The following is a 23,408-nucleotide window of genomic DNA, read 5'->3' as shown; positions in this document are numbered from 1 at the left end:
AAATTGAATGACACTAATTAAAATTGGATGTTTCTCTGCTAAAAGAGGATGAAGACATCACCCAGTGGAAGCCCATGTGTGTTCACCAAGGTCAGGATACACATAGCCTTCTGTTGGATGATGCAGCCCACGTGTCCCAGGCTCTTAGTACAGGAAAGATGGCTCCCCTGAGCCCCTCCACCAGCTCTCAAAGAGGAGAGTAGATTGAATGTGTGGGTAAAAGATCAAGAAAGGAAGAAATCTAAAAAAAATGCATTTGGAAAGTATTTTTTAAATTTTGAATCTTCTTTACGACAACCTTTGCAATTCTCGTATGCTGGATTTTATGTGCGCGAATGAAAACTGGCTGAATGTTGTGCAGTAAAGCTCAACTAAATTGACCTTGCTTTAGTCTACTTGCCAAAATATTCTGGATACTGTAATATAATTTAAAAGCATGTATCAAAACCTGAATCATTACTGAATGGCACACATCAGATGAGAATACAGCAGAGCTGAATGCAAGTAGAAGAAATGACAAGTTCCAGCTGTCTTTTGACATTTCACGGGACAGCTGTTGTATAAAAAATGTTGTCAAAACTAGAAAGGCAACATATTTTTTCTCTAAAGACAAGTCTTGTTTTTGGAACCATTAATGATGTTTTTAATATACCCAGCATGCTCGTCATAATGATTGCTCCACAACTAGAGAAAAAAAACACCAACCTGGACAACATATGTCCCTGTGATTTCTAACAAATATCCAACCCCTTTATCTTGACTCCTGCAGCTCCCTGTCTTTCTATGTGCACGTTTTTTCTTTCTTTCTTGGCCATAGCTGCTCCTTTCAGCTGCTGACACTCATGCTCATTGTTATTTTATAAACTTCTGTATTATATCAAACCTAACTTTTCTGCCGGTCTTTGCCAGAATGTTCTGTAACCCACAGGTGTACAGTCAGGTTGGTACATTAGACTGTGCCTTGTGTACCAGCCAGCTTGCTTTGCTCCCAGTCACCTATTTGCCAGGCTTCACCACCTCCAGCCACATTTCTCATTAAGTTCCACACCATTCTGCTCAGTGCTCACTTCATCACCAAAATGCCAAGCTGCCTGGTCACTCCCTGCTGCCAATGCAAGCTCCCTTCTCCTCCTGCTCACCTATTGGCTCATTAACTTCCTGCAGCTTCTCCTCCCACTCTGCGTGCCTCTGATTTTAGAGCTCTCTGATCTTTAGAGCTCTTCGATCTTCCCTACTTGCTGACACTTTTAAAAGTATTTAATTTTTTATTTATTAACTAAAGGAATTCTATGATTATGCTTTTTGTTCTCACAGATGGATTCAAAACACTGGACCACAATGTTCTTAACCTTTGTCTTAAGCATGGTGTTGGCAATAAAGGCATTTCTCTGGAGCGGTTTAAGTTTTACTCATGTGGCACTTTGTGAGGTTTTTGTCAGCGTATGTTCCTTGTGTTTTTTATCTCAAATTTATTTGAAATCAGGCTTCTCATCATCTGCAGCTTAATTTAAAAAATGTTTTGTTGTAAGAAAAAATATTCCATGGTCAATAACATGTCTACACATTGTAGAGGTCCTTCTAGATAAGACTGATACAAGTTCACATGAGATAAAAAAAAAAATAGTCAATGCATGTAGGTGAATAGGCTTCATATTTAAAGTAACAAAGGTTTATTTGAACATGAAACTTATTCTATGTTTGTTTGTTAAGCTGCTTAACCCCAAGTCATTTAAGCATATAAAGGCATCTAAGGGATGAACCAGTGTTGCATCTACACGTAACACTTTTCGTGCGTAACACATGAGGTACAAGAAAGCTACTTAATGAATGTAGTCGAATAGGAATGCTGCCCTTTGAATGTGTTTGTCTTAGTATGCATCTATCTGCATGATGTTTACATGTGTTGTACCCGTCCTTCTCTATGGTTACAAGTGTGTGAGAGTACGTGTGTATGAGTGTGAATTAATGAATATGAGCAAGGCTTCTTGGTCTGCGATAAAGAATTTGTGTCCTGCAGCCTGGTGTGGCAAAGCTCACCTGGACTCTGAGTCCTGCTGTCAGGTCCCATCTCCCTTCCCGACAGAGCCCCCAGCCTACAGAGCGGCCACTCTCTAACCTTTGGAACATCCACAACGGGCTCACTGATTCCCAGTGACATGCAATGCTTGCTCCCTCACAGCATTAGCATAGCCACACGAACACCTTCTATTTGGCTAGCAACCACAGACAGGTAGAACATTTCTGGGATTTTTTCTTTTCAGTATCGTGGCTGATGCTGAGATCCTGTCACATCTCATCATCTCATTTTCACCATCTTGAACTTCAGCTGCGTGATTTTTACAGCACTGTGCAAAAGTCTTGAGCCACCCCTCATTCCTTTTGATTATAGTTCCAAGGAACCCGACTTTGTTGTCATGATAGTCCTCCAGGCTTTCTCAAGGTCTTTTTCTGTGGACACTGGCTGACTGTTAACTAATTTTCAGTCCAGTTCTTGTGCCTGTTGTTGGCCATTTTAGAGGAATGTTTGTTTGTTTGTTTGTTTGTTTGTATTATTTTTGTTTTGTTTTACACTAAACACTAAACCATTTAAGCATAAAAACCACCTAATTAGAGGATGAACCATAGGGGATGACATATTTCTGTATGCAAGCAATGTCTTTAAAAAATCAGAAGAAACTCGACAAATGGAGGACAAAAGAATGGGGAGACCTAAAAAAGATCTACATCTGAAAAATATGTGAAAATCATGTTCTTTAGAAACAGGGAAATAATCCAGCAAAGACGCATGATCTGAGAGACACATCTGGAAAATGCAGCCTGGAGAATTACAGTATTCCTGAAAGCTTCTTAAAGTCCAAATAACACTTACCTGAGAGACTTTAAACTGTGTTGAAAAATAAAAGTTGCCCTACAAAGTACTGACTTTCAAGATCCTTAGAATTGTGCAAAATCCTTTTTTGCTTTATATACAATGTATTCCCATGCATGTCTGCACGCACCAGTAAATGAATTCACATATTTTCCATTTTCCAAGTAAAATATAAAGAAATGAGAACTGTCTTGAGGCTTTTTGCACATTACTGTAGAAAATATTCAAATCTACAAATTTACAGCTGTTTTGGCTCAAAAAAGCCTGGTAAATAAAGTACCAAATACAAATCCTTTAAAGAAATCTAGTGTAGGAACTGGTGAAAGCAATGACATATCATTTACTACTGACCAGGAAATAATACAATTGGATTAAAAATGCATATATTTTACTCTGCAAGCACTACTTAGTGTATACAGTGTATACTCCTTAACCACAATATAACAAAATCATAAAAAAAAACACCTTTGATCCATAATGTGCGAGTGCAAGAACTGATAAGCAGGATTGATAGGCAGGCAAACTAACATTTCCATTCTACTGAGAATTTCTACAAGAATTGGTTCTCGATTCCCATCCCCAAACACAGGACCTCTTTGGTTGTTCTGCAGTGCCAGACACAACAGGACAACCTAGTGATGTTGGCAGTAGATCCTTTGGATCCTGTGGGTTGGCATATCTGGCATCTCTTTTGAACGCTCTATTAGATTGGGATCGGGGGACTTAGAACGCTGGGTCAGTGCCTTGGATTCTTTGCAGCAGTCCTCAAGCCTTTCCAGGGTAATCTTTATAATGTGGTGGGGCACATTGTCCCACTGGGCGAGGCCAATGCTGTTGGGGGTGGTGTTGCTATGGGTTTTTTTCTGCTTGGTCTGCAAGAATGGCACATACTGTATCACAGTAATGTGAATGTGAATTTTGGGATTCATGGTTTCCCAGCGAAACACTGCATTATAATGAGGTGATCAGTGTTACACACCTCACCTGTCAATGGTGTAAATGCTGTGACTGATCAGTTGTACACATAACATTGCAGCATTACATCATATTCGCAGCTGACAGCATGGCACCTTTAGTGTTTGGACGATGCAGCCCAACCATGTCTCACAACATATTATGTTGTATCAAATCTTCCACTGTGTGAAAACACAGAAATATGTCATCCTATCCAACCTGTTACTCTATATATGATATCAACCATCCTGTTATTCAGTCAAATAACTTCTCCAGCAGAAGAGCTGCAGAGGTGTTAACTGGGTTATGGACTGAAGGATTACCTGGGCCTTTGCTCCTGCAAGCCCCTTGCACTGACTCACTCGGTCAAGGTGGCCATTTGGCAGCTATATAGCACAGCCAGTCTGAACACAGATAGTGGGATCAGGGGTGGGGGAAAGAATTGAGAGTGAGAATAAATGTGAGAAGTATTAGTTCCTTAACCTAGGATTTCACAAGACTAGGGATTTAGAGAGCACAATTTACAGAGAACCACTCAGAGTGAGTACAGCCAAAAGATGACACAGGAGATTGAAAAGTGTGTAGTCAACTCAACTCTCTTCTTCAGTCCCCTCCCTCTCTCTGACTCTGTCTTTTTTCTTTCCTTTTTTCAACCAACTCAGAGCTACTACAAGCCACTCACTGAGAGTCAAAGTGAGCCATCTTAGAGGCACAATCAAAGGCAGTTTTTGATAAGCAACTCTGACTGGCATGCACAGCCACCACAAGGTCACTGATCTTTACTCTAACCAAGTGAGACCACAGTCTGTGCTGCCAACACTGCAGGCAACAAAGGATGAACTATAACAACACAATAACCTCCTCAGTCTGGTCGCTAAGTGAGTAGCAGAGATGCTGTTCAGATACTAAGTGTTTCAATATTGAACTATAAGGAGAGAAAGAGGCAAGTGGAGGATTGTGGTGCTGGGCACCAGTTTTCTTTTTGAGCCCAGAGCAGCATCCAGAGAGCAGCCTTGGCACCGATCCATGTGTCCCTTGGCGTTAGTGCTGCAGTCACATTACATTTCCCCTCTCATCTGGATCGCTGTGTGCCCAGCAGACGCTCCCATCCAGGGCATGTCGTGTCCACTTTAGACTTTAGGCTCTCTGGCTTGAGCTAATCCAACAGCTAACAAACTGGAGCAGACTGCTGAGTAAATAATTGTGTAAATAATTCAGATAGTCCATAAGTGAATGAGTTAGGGTATGTAATTTTGTTGAGATGCAGAAGAGCAAATACACACACAATTAGCTGAACTGCAAACTGGGACCCACTGATAATGACACAGTTTGACAATAAGAAGACAGACAGAAGACTGGATGGTTTCTGTTTCTCATTCATTTACTCACACAGTCACAAAACATTACAATCTATGCAGGGTGGATCTCCATATTTTTGTTCAGTCACAAAGATAAAAAACACTCACTGCTTTCAGACTTATGCTTTCTGATACTGACAGCCACACTGAAATCCACATGTGCCACACACTCTCTGTGCTGATCCTGTACCAATTAATTTCATGAATGACTAACTCATGTTTGGTAACAAACTCCCAGTGGCTCTAGGCTTACCTCACTAGCCCCCACCCTTACACCCCAGGAGAAGTGGCACTGCCAGCAATACTCACAGGATAATGGAGTCAAAAGCCTTGTGCCTATATTACACGAAAGGGAAAATAATTACAGATCCAAGGCTTAAGATTAAAGCAAGCAAGCCAATTTTGGTTTCAGAATCAGTGCTTTTGTACTTTTGTGTGTTGTGATACTTATGTTTACTTAAGGACGAAAGAACCTAAATGGGGATGCATTTACTCTAATGCATTTCAGTGAAATAGTCCTCTTGAGTAGCTTTGACTCAGCATCTTCAAGTGGCCAAGCTTTCGCCCAAACTGTGCCATTACTGGGATACATGTGCTGGAAAAAAGCCTTTAAGCAGATTGAACATTTCTCTGAATCTGAAGCCTGTCTCGCTGTAGAGGGCCCAAAGGCTGGAACATTTTGGACAACATTTGAGACAAAATGGCCCTGGAGAGAGCTGGGGCCATGTTGTTGAAAATGTTGATTAGTTTTGGCATGTGCAGAGATAGATTGCCTGCCATCTTTTCATTATTTCTGTAGAACCCCCTGGAGAGAGGGCATGGAGATGGACTTGAGCAGGCAAGGCGTAATTAAACTTCCACAGGCAGGTCATGTGCTGTTAATGCTTTGCCACCACTTCTAATTACTTAACAGTATAGTCTAAATGATATGCTGTCACTGGGCAAATTAATTGGTATTTGGTGAGGGCAGTATGGCAGCATTGTCTCCTACATGTGTCATAGGCTCTTTGGGACCAAGAGAAGGCTAAGCATTATCTGACCCTGATTAAGAACATAACACCGAGTTAAGTGCATAACAACTATGGGTTATAGCAGCCCTAAGCATTCGGAGTTGATAGTGTGTAATTTCACAGATTCCTGACCTCTTTGACGTTAGGGTGCATATTTTTTAAGTTGCACTACAGCAAGCACTGTTTTTATAATGTGGATATGCCCTAAATTTAAGGGGCAGCTCATGATGTGAATTAAGGGAAAGGTCCTGCATAAACCATGAAGCTGAATATTCAAGTTAGGTGTCAAGCGGTGCATAATATACTACTTCAAGCTCACAATGTGCTAGCATTAGACCCAGAATAGCTCTATCCAAATGCTACTGCATCACAAATAAAAATTAAATCCCAGGCCAACTTCTTAAAGTGCTTAAGGATAGCATTATTATTATCATCAAAACAAAGTAGATTTAAGCTCCACAGAAAGGTGTGCATTAAGGCAGGTGACCTTTGATTTTGGTTGGTGTACCAGAAGCAGCTTATCTTACCCCCGAAGTAGGAGCCATCCGAAAGCTTGGTCTCTTTGTTGCCTTTCGTTAGAACGCTGACAACCCCATGTTGTATGAAGTACATTTTCTTTCCGATGGTGCCTTCTCTTATGATGTAATCCCCAGGTTGGAACACCTCAAACCTCAATTTGGTGAGCATAGAGGTGACAAAGTTTGGGTCAGCATTGGCAAATAGCGGCATAGATGCCACCAGCTTTCGACAGTTAAAGTTGATAATTTCCTGTTTGAAAAGAAAGACATTAAAAACAGTGGTTAGTGACAACAGCACAGCACAAAATTCAGTGACTTTTCAAAGTATTGGACATGAGGGATATTAGAGTAACAACAGGAAAAATGTCAACTCTGTAGACATCATTTACTGTCCCCCCCCCACCCAGTTTTTTTTCTAAGAAAAAAAAGAGATTATTTAGTCACACTGTGCTATTGTGTAAGGCTAAAATGTCAGTGAATGTGAATTGAAATGAAGGGAATGTCGAGAAGTGCAAAAGCTGTCGAATGCATCAGAGCTGCATGTGCATGTTTTAAAGCAAGACAGAAACACTTGTCCCACCTCTCGGAGCGGCTCATTCAGCTCTCCCAGGATGCTCTCCTCATCAAACATCTTGCCCTGGTAGCGGTGCTCATAGTAGTCGTGGATTCTCTGCCTCATATCTGCAGGCAGCTTGTGAAAGGACATGTACTGTTCCACCTGTTTGTACTGCAGGGACATAGAGACACACAACAATCAGGTTATCCAAAGGCCATAGGGCTGTAGCACAAATACACTGCCACGGGGAGCAGCTGGTACTGAGGTCAGACAGACAAGGAAATGGAGACGGATTCAGGATGGCCATCCGCGCCCTTTCAAGTTTCACCCAAAAAGATAGCACTTTTCCAGTCTTTAATCAGGTCTCTTAAAGTCTCTCTTTCTCTCTCGGAAGTCACACTGTCCTGAATATTTGTTCACTGAATGTACTAACTTCTAAAAGATAAGGGTGAGAGAAAGGAACGCTAGAGTCATGAAGTGCAAAGTCAAACTGACCTTTAAAAGTGCGCTACAGCAGCTAATGCGAATATGAAGTAAATGTAGATCTTAAATTATTAAATACATATTCCTTTTGTTCATGCAGAGAAGAATAGATTAGAGTGTATGTTGTTCAGGTGAAACAATCAAAGTGTTTCTGTTTTTACAGTACAGACTTGTGGATTAATATCCTCTGTTGCTGAGAGATATAACTATTTAAATGTGTGTGTCAAAAAGCCTTTGACTGATTCTGTAGCATTGGCAGCAGAGATGTAGATCAAAGCACACTGGGAGCACCTTGGAGATAATAATGGGCTGAATCCTTAACCCGCTGTGAAAGAAAATAAGGAAAAAGAAAAAAAAGAAGAAATTAACCATTCATAGGGTGACGCTGGTGGTGCTCTTTGATCACGATGTCTATGCTGCCAGAAGACTTACCGCTGACTAACACAGCTGACCTCAGAAGCCTTCTTCTTTGTTTTCTCACAATACTACAAATATACAAAGCTCCTGCTTTGTTAAAATAAATAAGAACTGTTTTCTACAATTTTCAAGAAACACATACAGGTGAAACAAATTGAGTCTTGCAGTATAGAATATTGAGCAAGACAAAATATGGTGCACGAGGCTTGACCAGGGGCCAAAATGTGCCTACCAGTAACATCCAGGGCTCCTGCACTATTTTTAAAATAAACTCAATTTTTTAAGACCTCTTTTAAACCTTTATTGAGTCCTTTACAAATAAAACCTAAGAAAAAAAATCACAGTTAAATTATATTCAGGTTTTCATAAACAAGCAGGTATACAACTACTGAACTGTTTAGTAATCCATACAATAAAGAACTTGATGCTTTTCTTTAGTAAGTAAAATGAATATATTTGTACAGAAAAATAAGTGCAACAATTTTAAAAGAGCGCCATAAAATAGCCAAAACTTAATTTAACTAAAATTTATGTTATTCAATAAAATTTCTGCCCACATAAAATGTCCAGAATATTTTAAGACCTTAGTTTGCTTGATTTTAATTTCTGACTGTGACATCTTTTATCCCTGCACTGGCTTTTGACACCTACATTCCTCACTTTCTACCACGGTCAAATTCTCTCTTTCCTCCTATTGCCATATTTAGAAGAGTTATTTGACCAGGCCCTTGAATCCCTCACAGACGGAGAAGCAATCTAGAATCACCCTGTGCATATTGATGATAAGGCTCCTTTGACTGTGAACAGCTAGTTATGAACTATTACATGGCTCCACTCTCAATCCTGGACAAAAAAACTCAGCAGATTAGGCAAACTGCTTGAAATATGTTTTACACCAGTTCCATCATATTAAATAGTTTATAGTTTATTCTATTTAACAACTTTTTCAGGAATGTCAAACAAAGTAAATTATATTTTTTTGTGTGGCAACACTGTGTAATTTGATGTGGAAAGTCAAATACTTGCAAAAGCATAAACAAGATGTGGAGCTTATATTAATCCAGTCTCTCTTTCAATGTCAGGGCATGAATATGAATAAGAAATGTTGTGGGTGACAGTAAGAGTTTGAATCTTTATCCACACTATCCCTTTAGCATAAAATTAAGAATGTACTGATCCAATGATAACACTTATTTCACAGAAATGCTGTAGGTGATGATCAAGATGTTTCCAGCGTAGACATCTTTAGGTGCAGTAGCAGTTGCTGTTGAGTATTGCACCAAAGATGTCATTTCTATATGTGATGCAGGGTGAAGATGACAGGTATCTCAAATTATGAATGAGGTCTAACACTGTTGTCTTCTGCTTTAGACATGTTACAGTACAGTGCATTTCTTTAATTAGTTTTTTTTTGTGCATGAAGTTTTAACACTTTGAGAAACTTATTTGAACTTTCAACATCTAATTTATGTACAGCTTTGTAGCATATTGCAGTCTGGTTCTCCCAGCACAAAAGAGTATTAGTCAAGTGAACAAATGCAAGATAATGTCTTATTGCTTCTGCAGTTTTGATGAATAACTGTATTACACGGAGTAACTCGGCATCACACTTGAAAGCATTTCAAATTTACTAATCACTGTGCTGGATGCAAAGGCACTGATCATCAGGGGCGCAGGGGGGATTGAGGGGTAGGGTAGGGAAGGCATTTTTTTCCTGATGATATGATGGGCTGGTAAAATCCCCTCTGGGAGGAAATTATTCTATTGCTCAAAGATCCCTGCTCTCCTGATCTACTTGACCAAATCAAATCAGTCTGCATTTAGGTGGTAATTATTTCACCATCAGATTTTCTTGCTTCTATCTGAACACTGGAAAGATTCCAGCTGTAATATGGATCTCTTATAATGCCTATAATGATTATTTCATGTTTCTTAGCTTTCCTCCCACCTTCCTTTACTCTGGTAAGTCCAGGATGATGACAAAACGCTAAATTGATGCGGCCAAATAAAAGATGTTTTAACTGTGGTACAGGTATAGTGTATTAATTAGTGAGTATTTGTGGTGTTGTTTCTATGTTGACCTTTAATAAAGATTGCTACCTTTTTTGTTCTGGCAAGCTCCTTATGTTTTTGGTTGTTTATAGTAACTCTGTATTGAGAATTAAAGAAAAGAGTATCCATGTCCTGATCTAACTTGTTTCTTTAGACAATTTTACTCAGCTTTAGTTGTTTTAAAGATGCAGTGACTGTAGCGTTTGTCTCTTCTTGTTTTACAGGGGAAAAAAGTTCCAGACGTTTGGCACCTAATTAGTCCTGCACTGTTTGTTGAAGAAACACTGAGACGAGCAGCTCATTTGATGCATGTTATTACTCTTCTTGGATGTACACGTTACAGTTATATATGAGGATTTATTGCAAAAAAACAAACAAAAAAAAACCTATTCATTTTGGGGTTGAATGTTCAGAGTTAATTGTCAGAGTGGGAGAAGCAGAAAATTCTTTGGAAATATTTATCTCTAACCTGCAGCTGAGCTTACTTTTTTTACTTTATAGACTTCAAATTATCACCAAAAATGTAGAAATTATGTCATTTTCAGAGTCAGCAAATTTACGTGCTTGATCTATAGGTAGCTGAGTGAGAGGAGTAGCGTCTAAAAGACCTGTTGAGATCTAATATGAATTAACAAGTGTTTGTAAAAACAGAAATTTGCTTTTATGACATTTTATTACTAGAAACCGACACAGACACACACAAAAAACAGAGATCTGTAAATCAACTGTTTAGGGCGCTGGCAGTTTTTAAACCACGCCAATACAAGTTGTGGTTTTGACTTTAAAAGCTGGCACATTTACACAGATTCCTCTGTTTTTCACATTGAAACACATCATCATAGCAGCATTAACAGCTGCTTTACTGACACAGGAGTGAACAACTGACAGCTGATGTGCTAGCTTTCATTGATGGATTTAAAACACTTTTTTTCTTTTCCTGGTTGATGCATACTTTTGATGTATTTTCTATTTCACCCAAATAAATGAATACATCGACTGAATAAAAGATGAATGATCTGAGTATTTTTTCCCTACCACTGTAAAAAAGTAAAGCCACAATTCCCACATAGGGAAGTTGAGCTTCCATTTTTGGAGCCACAGTCAGTGTTTTAGTGATTTGGGATGTATCCACACACACTGTATCCACACACCACCTCAGCTTGACCGCAAGTGCAACTGCCTGCACTTATGTAGCCTGATTGCTGCAATTGTGACACTCTCTGCTTTTAATAGGCTTGTTCAAATAAGTTTAACTACTAACCACATACAGTAGCACACAGCTGTATCTAAAAAGGCACACACAGTATGAACATACAACATTTCAATGTATAAATGCCATTCTGTAGCTTCTATTCTCACTGCATTAGCCATTAGAAGCTAATTAGAAGCTAGCACAAACCATCTAACATGTCAACATCTTGTAGTAAACAATTCTACAGACATGCTTTTTATAGAGTCATTAAGCTTATGCTTAATAGTTGTGTATTTTCTTCCATCACTGGTTGAATCTAATTGAAAGAGACTTACACCGATTTTCAGTTCTGTTTTAATACAGCTTTTATGTGTCTGTCTCCCTGATTGTCTGTGTTTTTGATTGTGGACATGTAGTATGGGAGACATATTTTTGAGGTTTTCGACTTCCTGCAGTTTAAAGCCAAAAGTTTAAAGCTGCCTTATTTTGTTAAATATCTGGATGCAGACAAAATAATGTGGCTATTATTTCTTCTAGGTCCCTTTCAAAATATTCTTTTTCTGTCTGTGCCTTTCCTCTGATATAAACATTCATATTTTTTTCCAGAGTCCTTTTTCTCTCATGTAGCTTTCTAAGCAGATGCAGATTCTTACCAAATAAATCATGAATAATTTATTTCCCCAAAGAGATATTGGTTACTTAATTATACTTTTTAAAAATGTATTTATTTCCACTGTGTTCTCCTGCCTTCTTCCTAACCTAGAGTTGTGTGGTCAAAAGATATCTGTCACATATTTAGGCAAAAATGTTTTCACTGACAAATATAATCATGAAAAACTGGTAACAAAGAAATTAGAGATTCATGCTACAGGAATGCTCTAACACCACTATTTTATTTAAGAGATAACTAATATAGAAATTCAAAATCTAAATACAGCAGGAGTAGGTAATTATATTTTTTAAGGTATATATTATGATCAATATACCTTTGAATTCCATGATAATGATTAAGACATTTTGATTTTGTATCTTTTCTGTGAATAAGAGCAGTTCATTTGTAAACATCATGTCAAAATGATTAAAATCACCAAGATTAAATGCATCACTGTGCTGGAATCAACACACTCTCTATCACACAAAAGCAACCAAGAGGCCAGTAACACCTCTGATAGGGACATAGTCAGGAGAGTATGATTTCTTAATAGTTATTTATATTAGGAATACATAGTGATTAAAAGTGGTGCATCAAGATAAATGACAGCCTTGACAACACAATCCGAAAGCAGAAAGCACACATTTCACGTGACATAAAAATATATAGTAAATTGACACTGGTTGGAGTTTTGATTTTGGTTATACAATAAAAAAATAAATAAAAAATAAAAAATTAGAGCGCCTCTGAGGCATGTCAACACTCCTTGACTCAGCAGTAAAGGCTGTGTGGCAGACAGAGGAAAAGGAATGTAACAGAGTTTAGATTAATGCCATCAGTCAGGTCCCAACTAATGGGAACAGCTCTTACTGTAAGGCAGAATTAGACTTAAGCCCCTCATCTTGTTGACAGTTTTGTCCTTGATTCAGCTGTATGGGAAACTCATGACTTAACCTATACAGGACAAGACCATGTTAATGCTTTTTTTTTAGTTATACGTTCATCACTCAAAACTAGGACAATAGCTTAAATATAAAAATCAGTAAAACTGTCATTTTTTTTAACTACTTCTCTGATGCTATTGCTCTCATTCCTCCTTCCTCCCAAGGAATTGGACAACTCTATCAAGTACAGACACAGTCTCCCACTGATGACTGTTTTCTGTATTTCCAATGGTCTTGATTGGGGGATCTCTAGAGCCTCTATACACACAAATAATCAGCTTTGGGTCTCTTATTAACTATTCCCCAAAGAGCTATGTTTATTTGCCAAGTGTTAATTAGAGATTTAAAAAAGGAGGGGCTGAAATACCCCATTGCCATTTGCTTCTAAAGCCATTTGGGACTGGCATGCCACAACATGCTATCTCATGGGCATCCCTAATTTCATCACCAACTGCCAACAGCAAACAGAGCATCAGTCAGTCAGTTAATATTTAAAAAAACAAACAAACAAACAAAAACTTTTAGTATAAAGACTCACAAGGATGAGAACACCAGAAAGTTTACGTATGGTAAGTGAGACAACAAAGATCACAAGTCACCTACAAATGAACACGATTATCTCTTTTGTTTGCCGTCTCCATCTCTGTCTCTGTGTACTATATAAATTACCACAGTAGAGAGCCAAAGTGACAGATAAGCAGCAGCTTACAGAGAGCTGGAGTGGCAGGCATACCCTGTATGCACAGTCACATGTGCAGCCATCTTGTGCCCCAAATCTGGAGAGATGTAATTCTCTTTGTGTGATAATGATTCTCAACATGCCTGAGACACTAGAGGAGAGTTCTTGTGGGATTCTGGTTGATGCTTAACCCCTCCGATTCCAACATCCTCTTAACACTCATGTTTAATGCAGTTTGTTTTATTTGATTAAAAATATAAACTTGCAGTTTATTTTTTCTCATGAATTTTCTTTAAGTGTAAAGTGTACTGGGATCACACTGCATGGTGATACTGCACTTTAAATGAAATGAACTGTCTGGTTGATTCCAGCTCATGTTGTTTTACAGTGTGGTATAACATAGCTGGTCAATGTATGAAATAACAAGTACAGTTAGACATACAGTTGTGGAGCATTCTCGTCCTTTATAACCCATTGAGTAAACAACAATTAGGTTAATGACATAAAATTGCTGGTAAAACAAAAAAGCTGTCCCATTTATTATTATTATTATTACTATTATTGCTGTAAAACTTAACATAAAGCAAATTATTCATGTTTTGATCTGAAAAACAAGCAATATTGAAACTCACTGTTGTACCAGGGAGGGTAGAGTTCAAATAAAGACACCACAGAATGCATCACTATCCAGAAGAAAACATTTTTTGTCTAAAATCCCACTCAGTGACCATCCTTCAGGTGCTGACTGAAATGATAAAGATTGTCCCAATTTCAGCTCCAGTTGGCTGCAATCTATCTCTTTTCCACTGACATGTGATATATGGTGTATCTGCTGAGTAGCAAACACATAGTGAATGTAAACTACTTAATCTGTTTACACACAGTTAACAACTGGTGACAAGAATATATTTTATTTTATTTATTTATTTATTTTTTATCTCAGTGGAAACTACAATTCAGCTCCCCCAACTCCCAGAATATGTAGTGTAATTGCTGTGCTCTCTACTTGGTGTAACAGTTAACATGCTGCCTGCTTCATAAGAGCTCATTTGAGTCTGCTTACTAGCATCTGACAGCCCAGCCATTTATCACATGGTGCCACATTTAATGGAATTCTATTCAGAAAAGATTATACCCCAGCTTTCTGATGGTAATTTTCACCATCTTTGCAGGCAGAGCTCCCCTCACCATCCTTTCCTCTTTCCCATGTGTACACTTCTGAGAATCCTGCATAAAGTATGTTTTTTTAATCATTGTCCCTTCTATGGGTTTCACTGATTTGTTTCCATCTGACCAGTTACTTGGATATCATGCCTGCATGCCAACTGGACAGGTGGCCTCTTATCTTGGACATATAGCTATATGCACAAGAGTTGGATTTTTTAAATTTTTTTTGTCCTGTTGTTTTTTGTTTTTGTTATTTTTACAACTAATTAGCAGCTGATAAATAGAGCACATGTGGTAAATGTGGTATCAGTGCTGCTCAGCTCAACACTGATCCATTATTGCATTTCTTTCAATCATTAAACAGTGGTCAGTATCTACTTCAGCCCCACTGTGAGAGCAATATTTGTGCTGTTGCCATGTGGTTGTTTGCTGGATGGCTCAGGTCCAGTGTCATCTGCAGCACAATCACAATAGCCATATAGTACAATATATCTGCTTACTAGAGCATGTATCCAGCTTTTCGTGGTAGTACAACTGCGTAATAGGAAGCATAAAGCATGCTATGATTAATGGAACTGCATAGTGTCTGCATTACAGATAAGTCGTAATTCAAAGTACTTTGCGCTGTTGGTGCATGTAAATTATGCAGTTTTGCAGTGTAGTTTACAACATCGCTGGTATATCAATGTCAGGCTTCCAAGCAATAAAAAGAAAAGAAAAATACTACAGGGCCTTTTCAGCGTTCAAACAATCAACGCAAGTTACTGGCAACATTTTCTACTGAATCCAAGTGTATTATCTTTTAGTTTTTAGGTTCCAAAATCAGCTATCCATCGCTTAAGTGAGCACACCAAACTAGGTATAAAGCAGTGTGATTTTACAAGAGACCAACATGAATACCTACATATCTGTAACAGAGTTTGTTTTTCAGCCCTCTGAAGGAAAGATTTTTGTAAACTATCATAAATCATAACAGAAGATTGTAAAGTGTCACTTTACTTTATTCCAATTCAAGGTCACAGTTGGGCTGGAGTCTATCCCAGCTCTGGGCGAGAGGCAGGACACACCCTGCACAGGTCGCCAATCTATCACAGAGATAACATTGAGAGATAGACTCAATGTTATGGCCACTTTAGGATCATCATTTAATATAATCTCATCTCAGGCCACAGCTAGCGCACCACCACGCTGCCTGTTTTTGAATAAACTGAGTTATAAAACAAATTAAGTTTTCGAAACGGTTGAGTAAAAAAGGTCCTTTTTTTAATTTCTGATGAGTTAACAAACATGTACATGCATGGCAATATATTTTATGCCTATGATGTCCAATTTTTTTATTCAGGTTATAATTACAGAGTATGTTATTAAAACAAATTCAAATTAGAACATAAATGTTATGATTATTGTGTTGACGTTTTTGTAGATCTTGCCTCATATATATTACAGCTGCATATTTCCAAGCTTCCATTATATTTTCTAATTTATGTTGCGTATTTCTTTCTTTCCCTTAATTCCTCTTATTTATCATGTCACACCTAACACCTGAACAACCACTTTTTATGTTATATTGCCATGTCATATGCAAATATGTAGGGCTAACACTATTTGTAATTATTAAGTTGGACCTCATCTTTGTCATATTCCAAGCCTCACACTGTGAACAGTATATTAAAGGTCAACTAATTTTACTGAAAATGCAAATACCTTTCATCACACCCTGACCTGATTATTTAAAGGGATGCAACCAAGCTAATGGGACAGCAGTGACTCACTCAGTCAAACCAAAATGTTTAGAATAACTTCCTGTATGATGGCAGGCTGGCAGTTGGTGTTGGTGATGCCAGCTCTGCTAGGAGATTTCTATGAAGTATGAGTCCCCACAGACAAGAACAGCTGTCCCTGTCATGGCAGCCCAACGGCCATATGAAAACAGCCACCAGACTTCTCAAACCTCTATGGATTGCCAGCTTCTTGAGCGTGTGGATTATGGTATTAAAGGGAAAAGGAAAATCTGCAGCAAGCAGATCCCATTGTCACACAATTGATGCAACAGGATATGAGAAAAAGGTTTATGTCTTTGAATGAACTAACTCTGATAAGGAGAAAGGAGAAATGGGTCCAGTGCTGTGTAGTAGAAATCACTACTATCTTGCTCCCAGAGCCAAATGAGCACACAGTGACAGTGTACTCTGAGCATGCATTATCACTGAGCCTTGTGGAAAGATAAATGAGAGAATCTGGACTCTTAAAAATTAATTGCAGTCGGCAGTAATAACCACGCAGGCACTGTGGGAACCGGTGGGAACACGGGGGAAACTTTTCAAGTGGCTGGGGGATTCTTACGGCGCCTTAGGGGGCGATCCCAGAAATGGCAGCCAAGGGCTTCTGTAGCACATGCTGACTGGTGCTGAGGCAGAGCAGCTGTTCAGTCTACTTGGCAGCATGGCATCTCTAATGCAGAGGAGCAGACGTGTCGTGGTGGGAGCTGGTTTGCCCCCATTTCATTAAACAGCTTCTCAGATCAGTATTAGTCATGAACTTACATGCTGAACTTTTTGGATTTTTCAACTTTTTAACTGTTGGGAATTTAGGGAAAATAATCTATTTGTTACTCATTCCCCAGAATCGCAAAGTGTTAATTTATCCAGTGCAGTTTCTCTCCTTTTGAAGAAGTCCTGCTCACACATTACATTAGCTAATCTGTTCCTCTGCCTGTCTACCTGGTCCTGTTTTCTCTGAAATCTTTCACTTTCATTTTCCCTCTTCCGTTTAGGTGCGATCTCTCGAACCTGTGCCTCCATTCCCTGGAGGTCGTTCTCTCCTGTCTCTTACTCGCTACAGACAGTGGGTAATGTGGCAGGCGAGCAGTTCAGCTCATTATCGCCCACGCTGGGCCCACAGAGGGCATGGCAGTGTGGAACATGTCTCGGGCTTCATAGGCAACCATCAGGGCTTTCCTTTCCCTAAACCAGGGAAATCTTGGTTTCTGTGTCTATACATTATGTAGAAAATGAGGACTAATTTTTAATCATTTTGCTTCCTGTACTTTTGCTGGCAAAGAAAAGAATCACAATATATATCTAGTGCCTTTCTAAAATCTACTTATTTGGTGTGATAAATGATTTAAAACCCCATTAAAGCTCACCTGAATAAAGGGCTGTTTCTGTAATGAAAAGATGATGAGACGACGTTCATTATCACTGATCTATGATATATTAGTATTGAGAGTAAAGCCTTGTCATTCCAATAAAATTTGAATTATGTTTCATCATAGTTGTTAAAAATAGGTTTTTGACTACAGGGCACACTTCCCACATAGAGAGAGAAAGAGCAGACAAGAAAGCAGAAAGACAAACATATATACTTTAGGTCTGATGTAAATTCATACTTTTCAATATCTATATTTTTTATATTAACTATGAAGGGTTGTGGCCCACAGTGTTAGACTGTTAAACCTCCAGTTCAGCAGAACCATACTGTCATACTGTATTTGTCTATGTGTCAGTTTGGGGCCATATGTAAATATCAATCAAATTAAACTTGCTACATTAAAGCTAAAAACAAGTATTAAACTTAGCACAAGCCAGCATCCTGCATCCACACCACTGTCCTCTCTTTGAAGTAAATCAAGACAACACAACCATCAATAGCATGTCATCTTGACTCACCTTCTCCTGGTACTGCCGTCGAGATGAGTCCAGAGATTGGATTAGTGCAGTGGCGTGGCCCACAAACATGGCGTAGCAAGTAGCACCCACAATCATGCTGAGGATGGTCAGCCACACGTCTGTCATGCCCACTGGGGGGTACATGCCATACCCAATACACAACATGTGGCTCATAGCTTTGAAAAGTGCGTAGGAGTACTGCTGTCCCCATGTGTCATTCTAGATGAAACAGAGGAGACAGGGTGAGTTAGGGCGAGAACATCTGAACACTTCCTTGCTTGCTCTCTTGCAATCTCAACACGGCTGCTGATGGCACATTTCAGGTCAAAGAGCACCCTGGCAGAACATTCACAGACACATGCAATTACTTAAGACAAAACTAATGGCAGATGTCCATTTCAAACTCTCTCAGTCCAGTACAGAGCAGCTGGCAGGGTAAAACATACTTTTCAGTATGCAAACATTTGGAGCAAGCAGACATTTGGGTAGCCGCCTAAAACAGAGCCCTGGGAATCAGCAGAAAGAGCGTGAGACACTGGAGGCTTGCATGACAGAAAGTAGGTCAGCTATTTAGAAAAATGTGATTTCTCTGTAAGTTTTCTAATTTGTAGATAAATTGCCCCTTTTCCTTTAGTTCCCGGTGGTGGTTCATGGCAAATCAATATCAACTCTCTCCTGGGGGTGACATGTCCAAATTGCTTTCAAACTCATTTCCACAGTGGAAAAGCCGGGACTGATAGCAATTTTATTAGTGCCCTCCTGGAAAGGTAAGGAGTGATAACCGAGCAAGATAATAGGACAGCTACTGTAAAAGACAAAAAAATGAAAAAAGAAAAAAAAATCTGTGATAATTTGAATGAGAGTCAAACCAACCATGACTGAATCACAGTTATCAATACTAACAACCTCTTCTTCTACCAGGTAATGTGAGCAAAAACAAGAGGCGCTTTCCAACAGAGAAATGCCTGCCCTGAGGCTTAAATTAATTCAGAAAAAAATATATTTGTTATTCTGTCACATTGAAAACCGTTGTACGTAATGCAGTTAATTAGACAGTGTTTACTGTGTGAAACAAAACAAACTCCATTTTGATGTTAATGAGAGGCTACATTCCCTCACACAGGGATTTAAAGTAAGTACATTATGAATCTTTTTCCTTCACATCTCTGGGCCTCTTTACACTGGATGCATTTGGGAGCTGCAGTCTATGGATACAGAACTCTGAGCTGTAACAACGTGACAAAGAGTAAATGCCCAAATATAATCTAGTCAGAACTGCATCAAATCAACTAGCGACAAGGAATTTGGCAGGTCATATGCTAGAGTCACTGAGATGGAGAGATAATGGTACTACTACATTTGAAAATCGTTTAACTTACATTTAAATTAGATTTGGGTAAAAGTAAGATTTGGTATTAAGTATAATAAATAACATTTATCTAAAAATACTTGCACATAGCAGGAAAATTTGATTGCTTTATTTTACATGACTTTTAAATCTGCTTTGCTTTGTTGCGGTTTTATGTATCCTGTGGTGTTATATCGGAATCTGCAATGTATACACAGTTCAAATATGTTTTTCAGAACAAAACAAAGAGATTAGCAAAGCAATCATATCCTAGTTTTCTGTGCCGCAAAGCAAGAGATCAAATTCTATCTTAATGCATGCATTCTTTTTTGTACTTTAATCACGAGCCACAGTTTACATTATGTATCCTGACAGCTCAGCCTTATGTAACTTAAAATAATCCGCTTGCACATTTGCTTAATGTATCAAATATCAAAGTGGGGGTGAAATGTATTCATAATTGTAGCAAAGAGGGGCGAAAAAAACATATAGATCTGGAAGAGGACAATGCAACAGAAATCTCAATCTTTTGTCGAAAAGATAATTAAACACAGAGGTTGATAGATTGTAGATTGTGAGGTTGATTAAAGGGGACGTTTCATACTGTCCACGAAATGGACCCACTGTTCTGAGTGTGCGTCTCTGCATCGAGACACATGTAGAAAACGAGCTAAAATTATCTTAAGCGTGAAACATCTCAAGGGACAGTAGTTTTCAACATCAGCTGTTTCTTATGCTTAAATATAAGTGAGGCAGATTCAGTGAAACAAGTGAGCATGTCAGGGAGGCAGCGAGGCATGCTTAACCAAATAGATCATACCTTGAGCAATGTAACTATGTGACATTTGTTCCGGCATGGAGAGCTGAACTTACAGTTGAACTGAAGCAGCTTTATATATATTTCAAACTGAGATTTCTTGGACGATTTTTTTTTATTATTCCTTAAATGTATGGTTATTCAATATTTCCTTTTTTTGTTTACTCTATTAGTAACTATTGAAGTAAATAAATAAGTAGTAAATATTTATCAAATTCTGCTGAAAACAGTATGTATCTCAAAGCTCTTTAACTTATTCTGTCTAGAAAACGTATATTCCCTTACACATGAAACTTTAGCCTGCTGAAACTTGAAATCAGTTTAAACTCTCATTACTGGAGCTGTTTGGTAAGAGTGTAAGCCAACGATAGGTAGATGCTGCAATTTATTATAATTGTAATACTAAAAAATTGTAAATGCCCAAAAGACAGACAATTGGTTTAAAGAGACACTCAGGATTAGCTCACTGACTGAACATACAGTATATCTGTCAGTACTAAAAACCACAAAACACTTAAATGAGCCAGGGGAACAGAGCTAATGCTAACTGCTAAATAATCAAATGGTATGTCACACAGTATTACTCACTTGCTTTGTTCAGCAAGTGAGTCGTAAGTAGTGCAGTAAGAACCTTGTGTCCAAATTTCACTGCAGTCTCACAATCTGAGAAGTGAGGACATAATCTACTAGAATTCACTAGTGTACCTTATGGGGTAGGTGGTATTGCTAATTGTGAAATCAGATTCCTTAGTAAGGTGTTGTAGAAGACTCAAGCCCACTAATTGTGAATTTTTGGAGTCAGTATTGATGTTGCCGTAGGCTAATACCAAGCAATTATATCAGCTGACTGAGCTATTGGTCAAGCTCCAGTGTGGTAATGAATATTCACTGAAATCAGACCACTTCTCACCCCAAAATCTGACAATATCTGAATGACTTTATAACATCACAAGTTGACATGAGACCATCAGTTTTGGGTGAACAGAATATCCACAATGATGCAGCCCCCTCCCTTGAGCTAATAAAAAAGAGATCTCCGGTGACCCACTATTCTGGCAGCTGTTTCAGCAAAACAACAAAATTAAAGCTCAGCATGTGTGCTCACTGGAAACTGTCAATATCCAGCCAATATTGGATAAGGGATAGCTGTCTCCCTCAGAAAGTCAATGTTCCATGCACATCCTCCTTTCACAATAATGACTAATGTCAAGAGCTCCAAATAAATAAAAATGATTAGTAAATTGAATAAACGTGGACAAATGTAGCAGATAAATATATTTGACTTAGGGTTTAAAATGACAGATATGGAAGGCAATCTTACCCAGGAAGCTGAAGAGTTTTAGAACAGTAATTACTGAGGCTGACAGACAAGATAAGACAGAGCATAATCTGATTCGAACAGGCAGGAGGACTGTGTGCAGGAGAAGCACTTACCACCATCTTATTTTTGGACACCCAGCAGTCAGCAGGGAAGTCCTGGAGCATGGGCACCAGGAACTGCAGGCAGCCATCCCAGTGACAGAGCAGCAGCATCATGCCGATTAGATTGACTATTCGTACCATGGCGCTGGCTAGGTCATAGGTCATGTGGAAGATCTGAGGGGTTGAAGAGGAAGGAAGCAGGAAATGAGTTAGTGAATGATGACTCAACATGCTGATGGTCAAATCCCTGAAATCTCTCTAGAACGCAAAGCACACACACATGCACAAAGAAGATTTTCTTCCTCCACAAGCATTTCAAAGATTTCTGGCTCTATTCTTTGCTCATGTCATGCAAAGTGTTTGCAGTATTAGAATTAAAGGCCATTGTACTCAGCCTATAGAAACCATAGCTTTTTATTTTACACAGATGAGTTGGTGGATGCAGATCTTGCTGTTGTCACATTTCACTGGGGATAGCCAGTGAAATGAAAGCTTAAACAGATAAACTGGGACCAGAGCTTTATTGTGTGCTGCTGAATCACTCTTATCAGGCACTCAGCCAAACACAATAATGGTGCAAGGGTAGAGGTGGCTATGCTCCTGGGGTGAGAGCTTTCACAGGCTGGGTTTGTTAATCCTAATGATACTCATAAGGCGCTCCAGGACTTCTGGGCTGGTGTAGATTTTAATGGCCTCAACCATTCAAAGTCTCTTAATCCCACTGAAGACTATGTGCATTGCTAACCACTTGGCTCCTTATTAAAATACACTTGGTGCCTTTAAAGGGCTTGTGTTTAAGAGGGGATATTTCATTTTTACTTTCTTGTTTAGCAGTAGGTAAAAATGTGAAATGAAGATAAAGACATGTCATGTCAGCGAAAGTTTAATCTTCCGAAAGCACTGGGTTTGTTTATTTTTCTGAAGGCATACAAAATGTAAGTGTATCTGGGTATTTTATCTCTGCTTTTGTTAAGGAAGAAACTGGCAGGGAGTGGTGTTATGTTTGTCAGTGTGGGTGCTGCTGCACCATCAAATCACATCAATTTAGTTCTGTCAACAAGATAGCATGAAGCCAGAGGTATGCCCAGAAAATTGTACCTCTCAGAGTGGATGGAGACATCCTCACTCACGCACTCTGTCTGTCCACATGCAGATACACAGTGAAACTCCTCTCCTCTCCAACCTTGTCTCATCTTTGTTTTTTGTTCTGCTTTGGATTTCTTAAGCTCGAGCACTTATACATGAGTAAAGCCAAATCATTTACCTAGCTGTACCGTTTTGCGCTCAACCCACCAAATTGGC

At 38.8% G+C, this 23,408-nt stretch overlaps 1 protein-coding gene across 1 annotated transcript in view; it reads right to left on the bottom strand.

The window, feature by feature from the left end:
- hcn4 (hyperpolarization activated cyclic nucleotide-gated potassium channel 4) overlaps nucleotides 1–23,408 on the bottom strand; it is a 71,583-nt gene that overhangs the window by 18,284 nt on the left and 29,891 nt on the right. The window contains exons 3-6 of the mRNA XM_019360172.2: nucleotides 22,119–22,280; nucleotides 18,520–18,738; nucleotides 7,290–7,436; nucleotides 6,719–6,959 (exon numbers count right to left, since the gene is read on the bottom strand). Coding sequence (XP_019215717.1) covers nucleotides 6,719–6,959; nucleotides 7,290–7,436; nucleotides 18,520–18,738; nucleotides 22,119–22,280 — 769 coding nt within the window. The remainder of the gene's footprint in view (nucleotides 1–6,718; nucleotides 6,960–7,289; nucleotides 7,437–18,519; nucleotides 18,739–22,118; nucleotides 22,281–23,408) is intronic.

This window comes from Oreochromis niloticus, linkage group LG1, assembly GCF_001858045.2.
Source record: "Oreochromis niloticus isolate F11D_XX linkage group LG1, O_niloticus_UMD_NMBU, whole genome shotgun sequence".
NCBI lineage: Eukaryota > Metazoa > Chordata > Actinopteri > Cichliformes > Cichlidae > Oreochromis > Oreochromis niloticus.
This window is presented reverse-complemented; position numbering and strand designations above follow the sequence as displayed.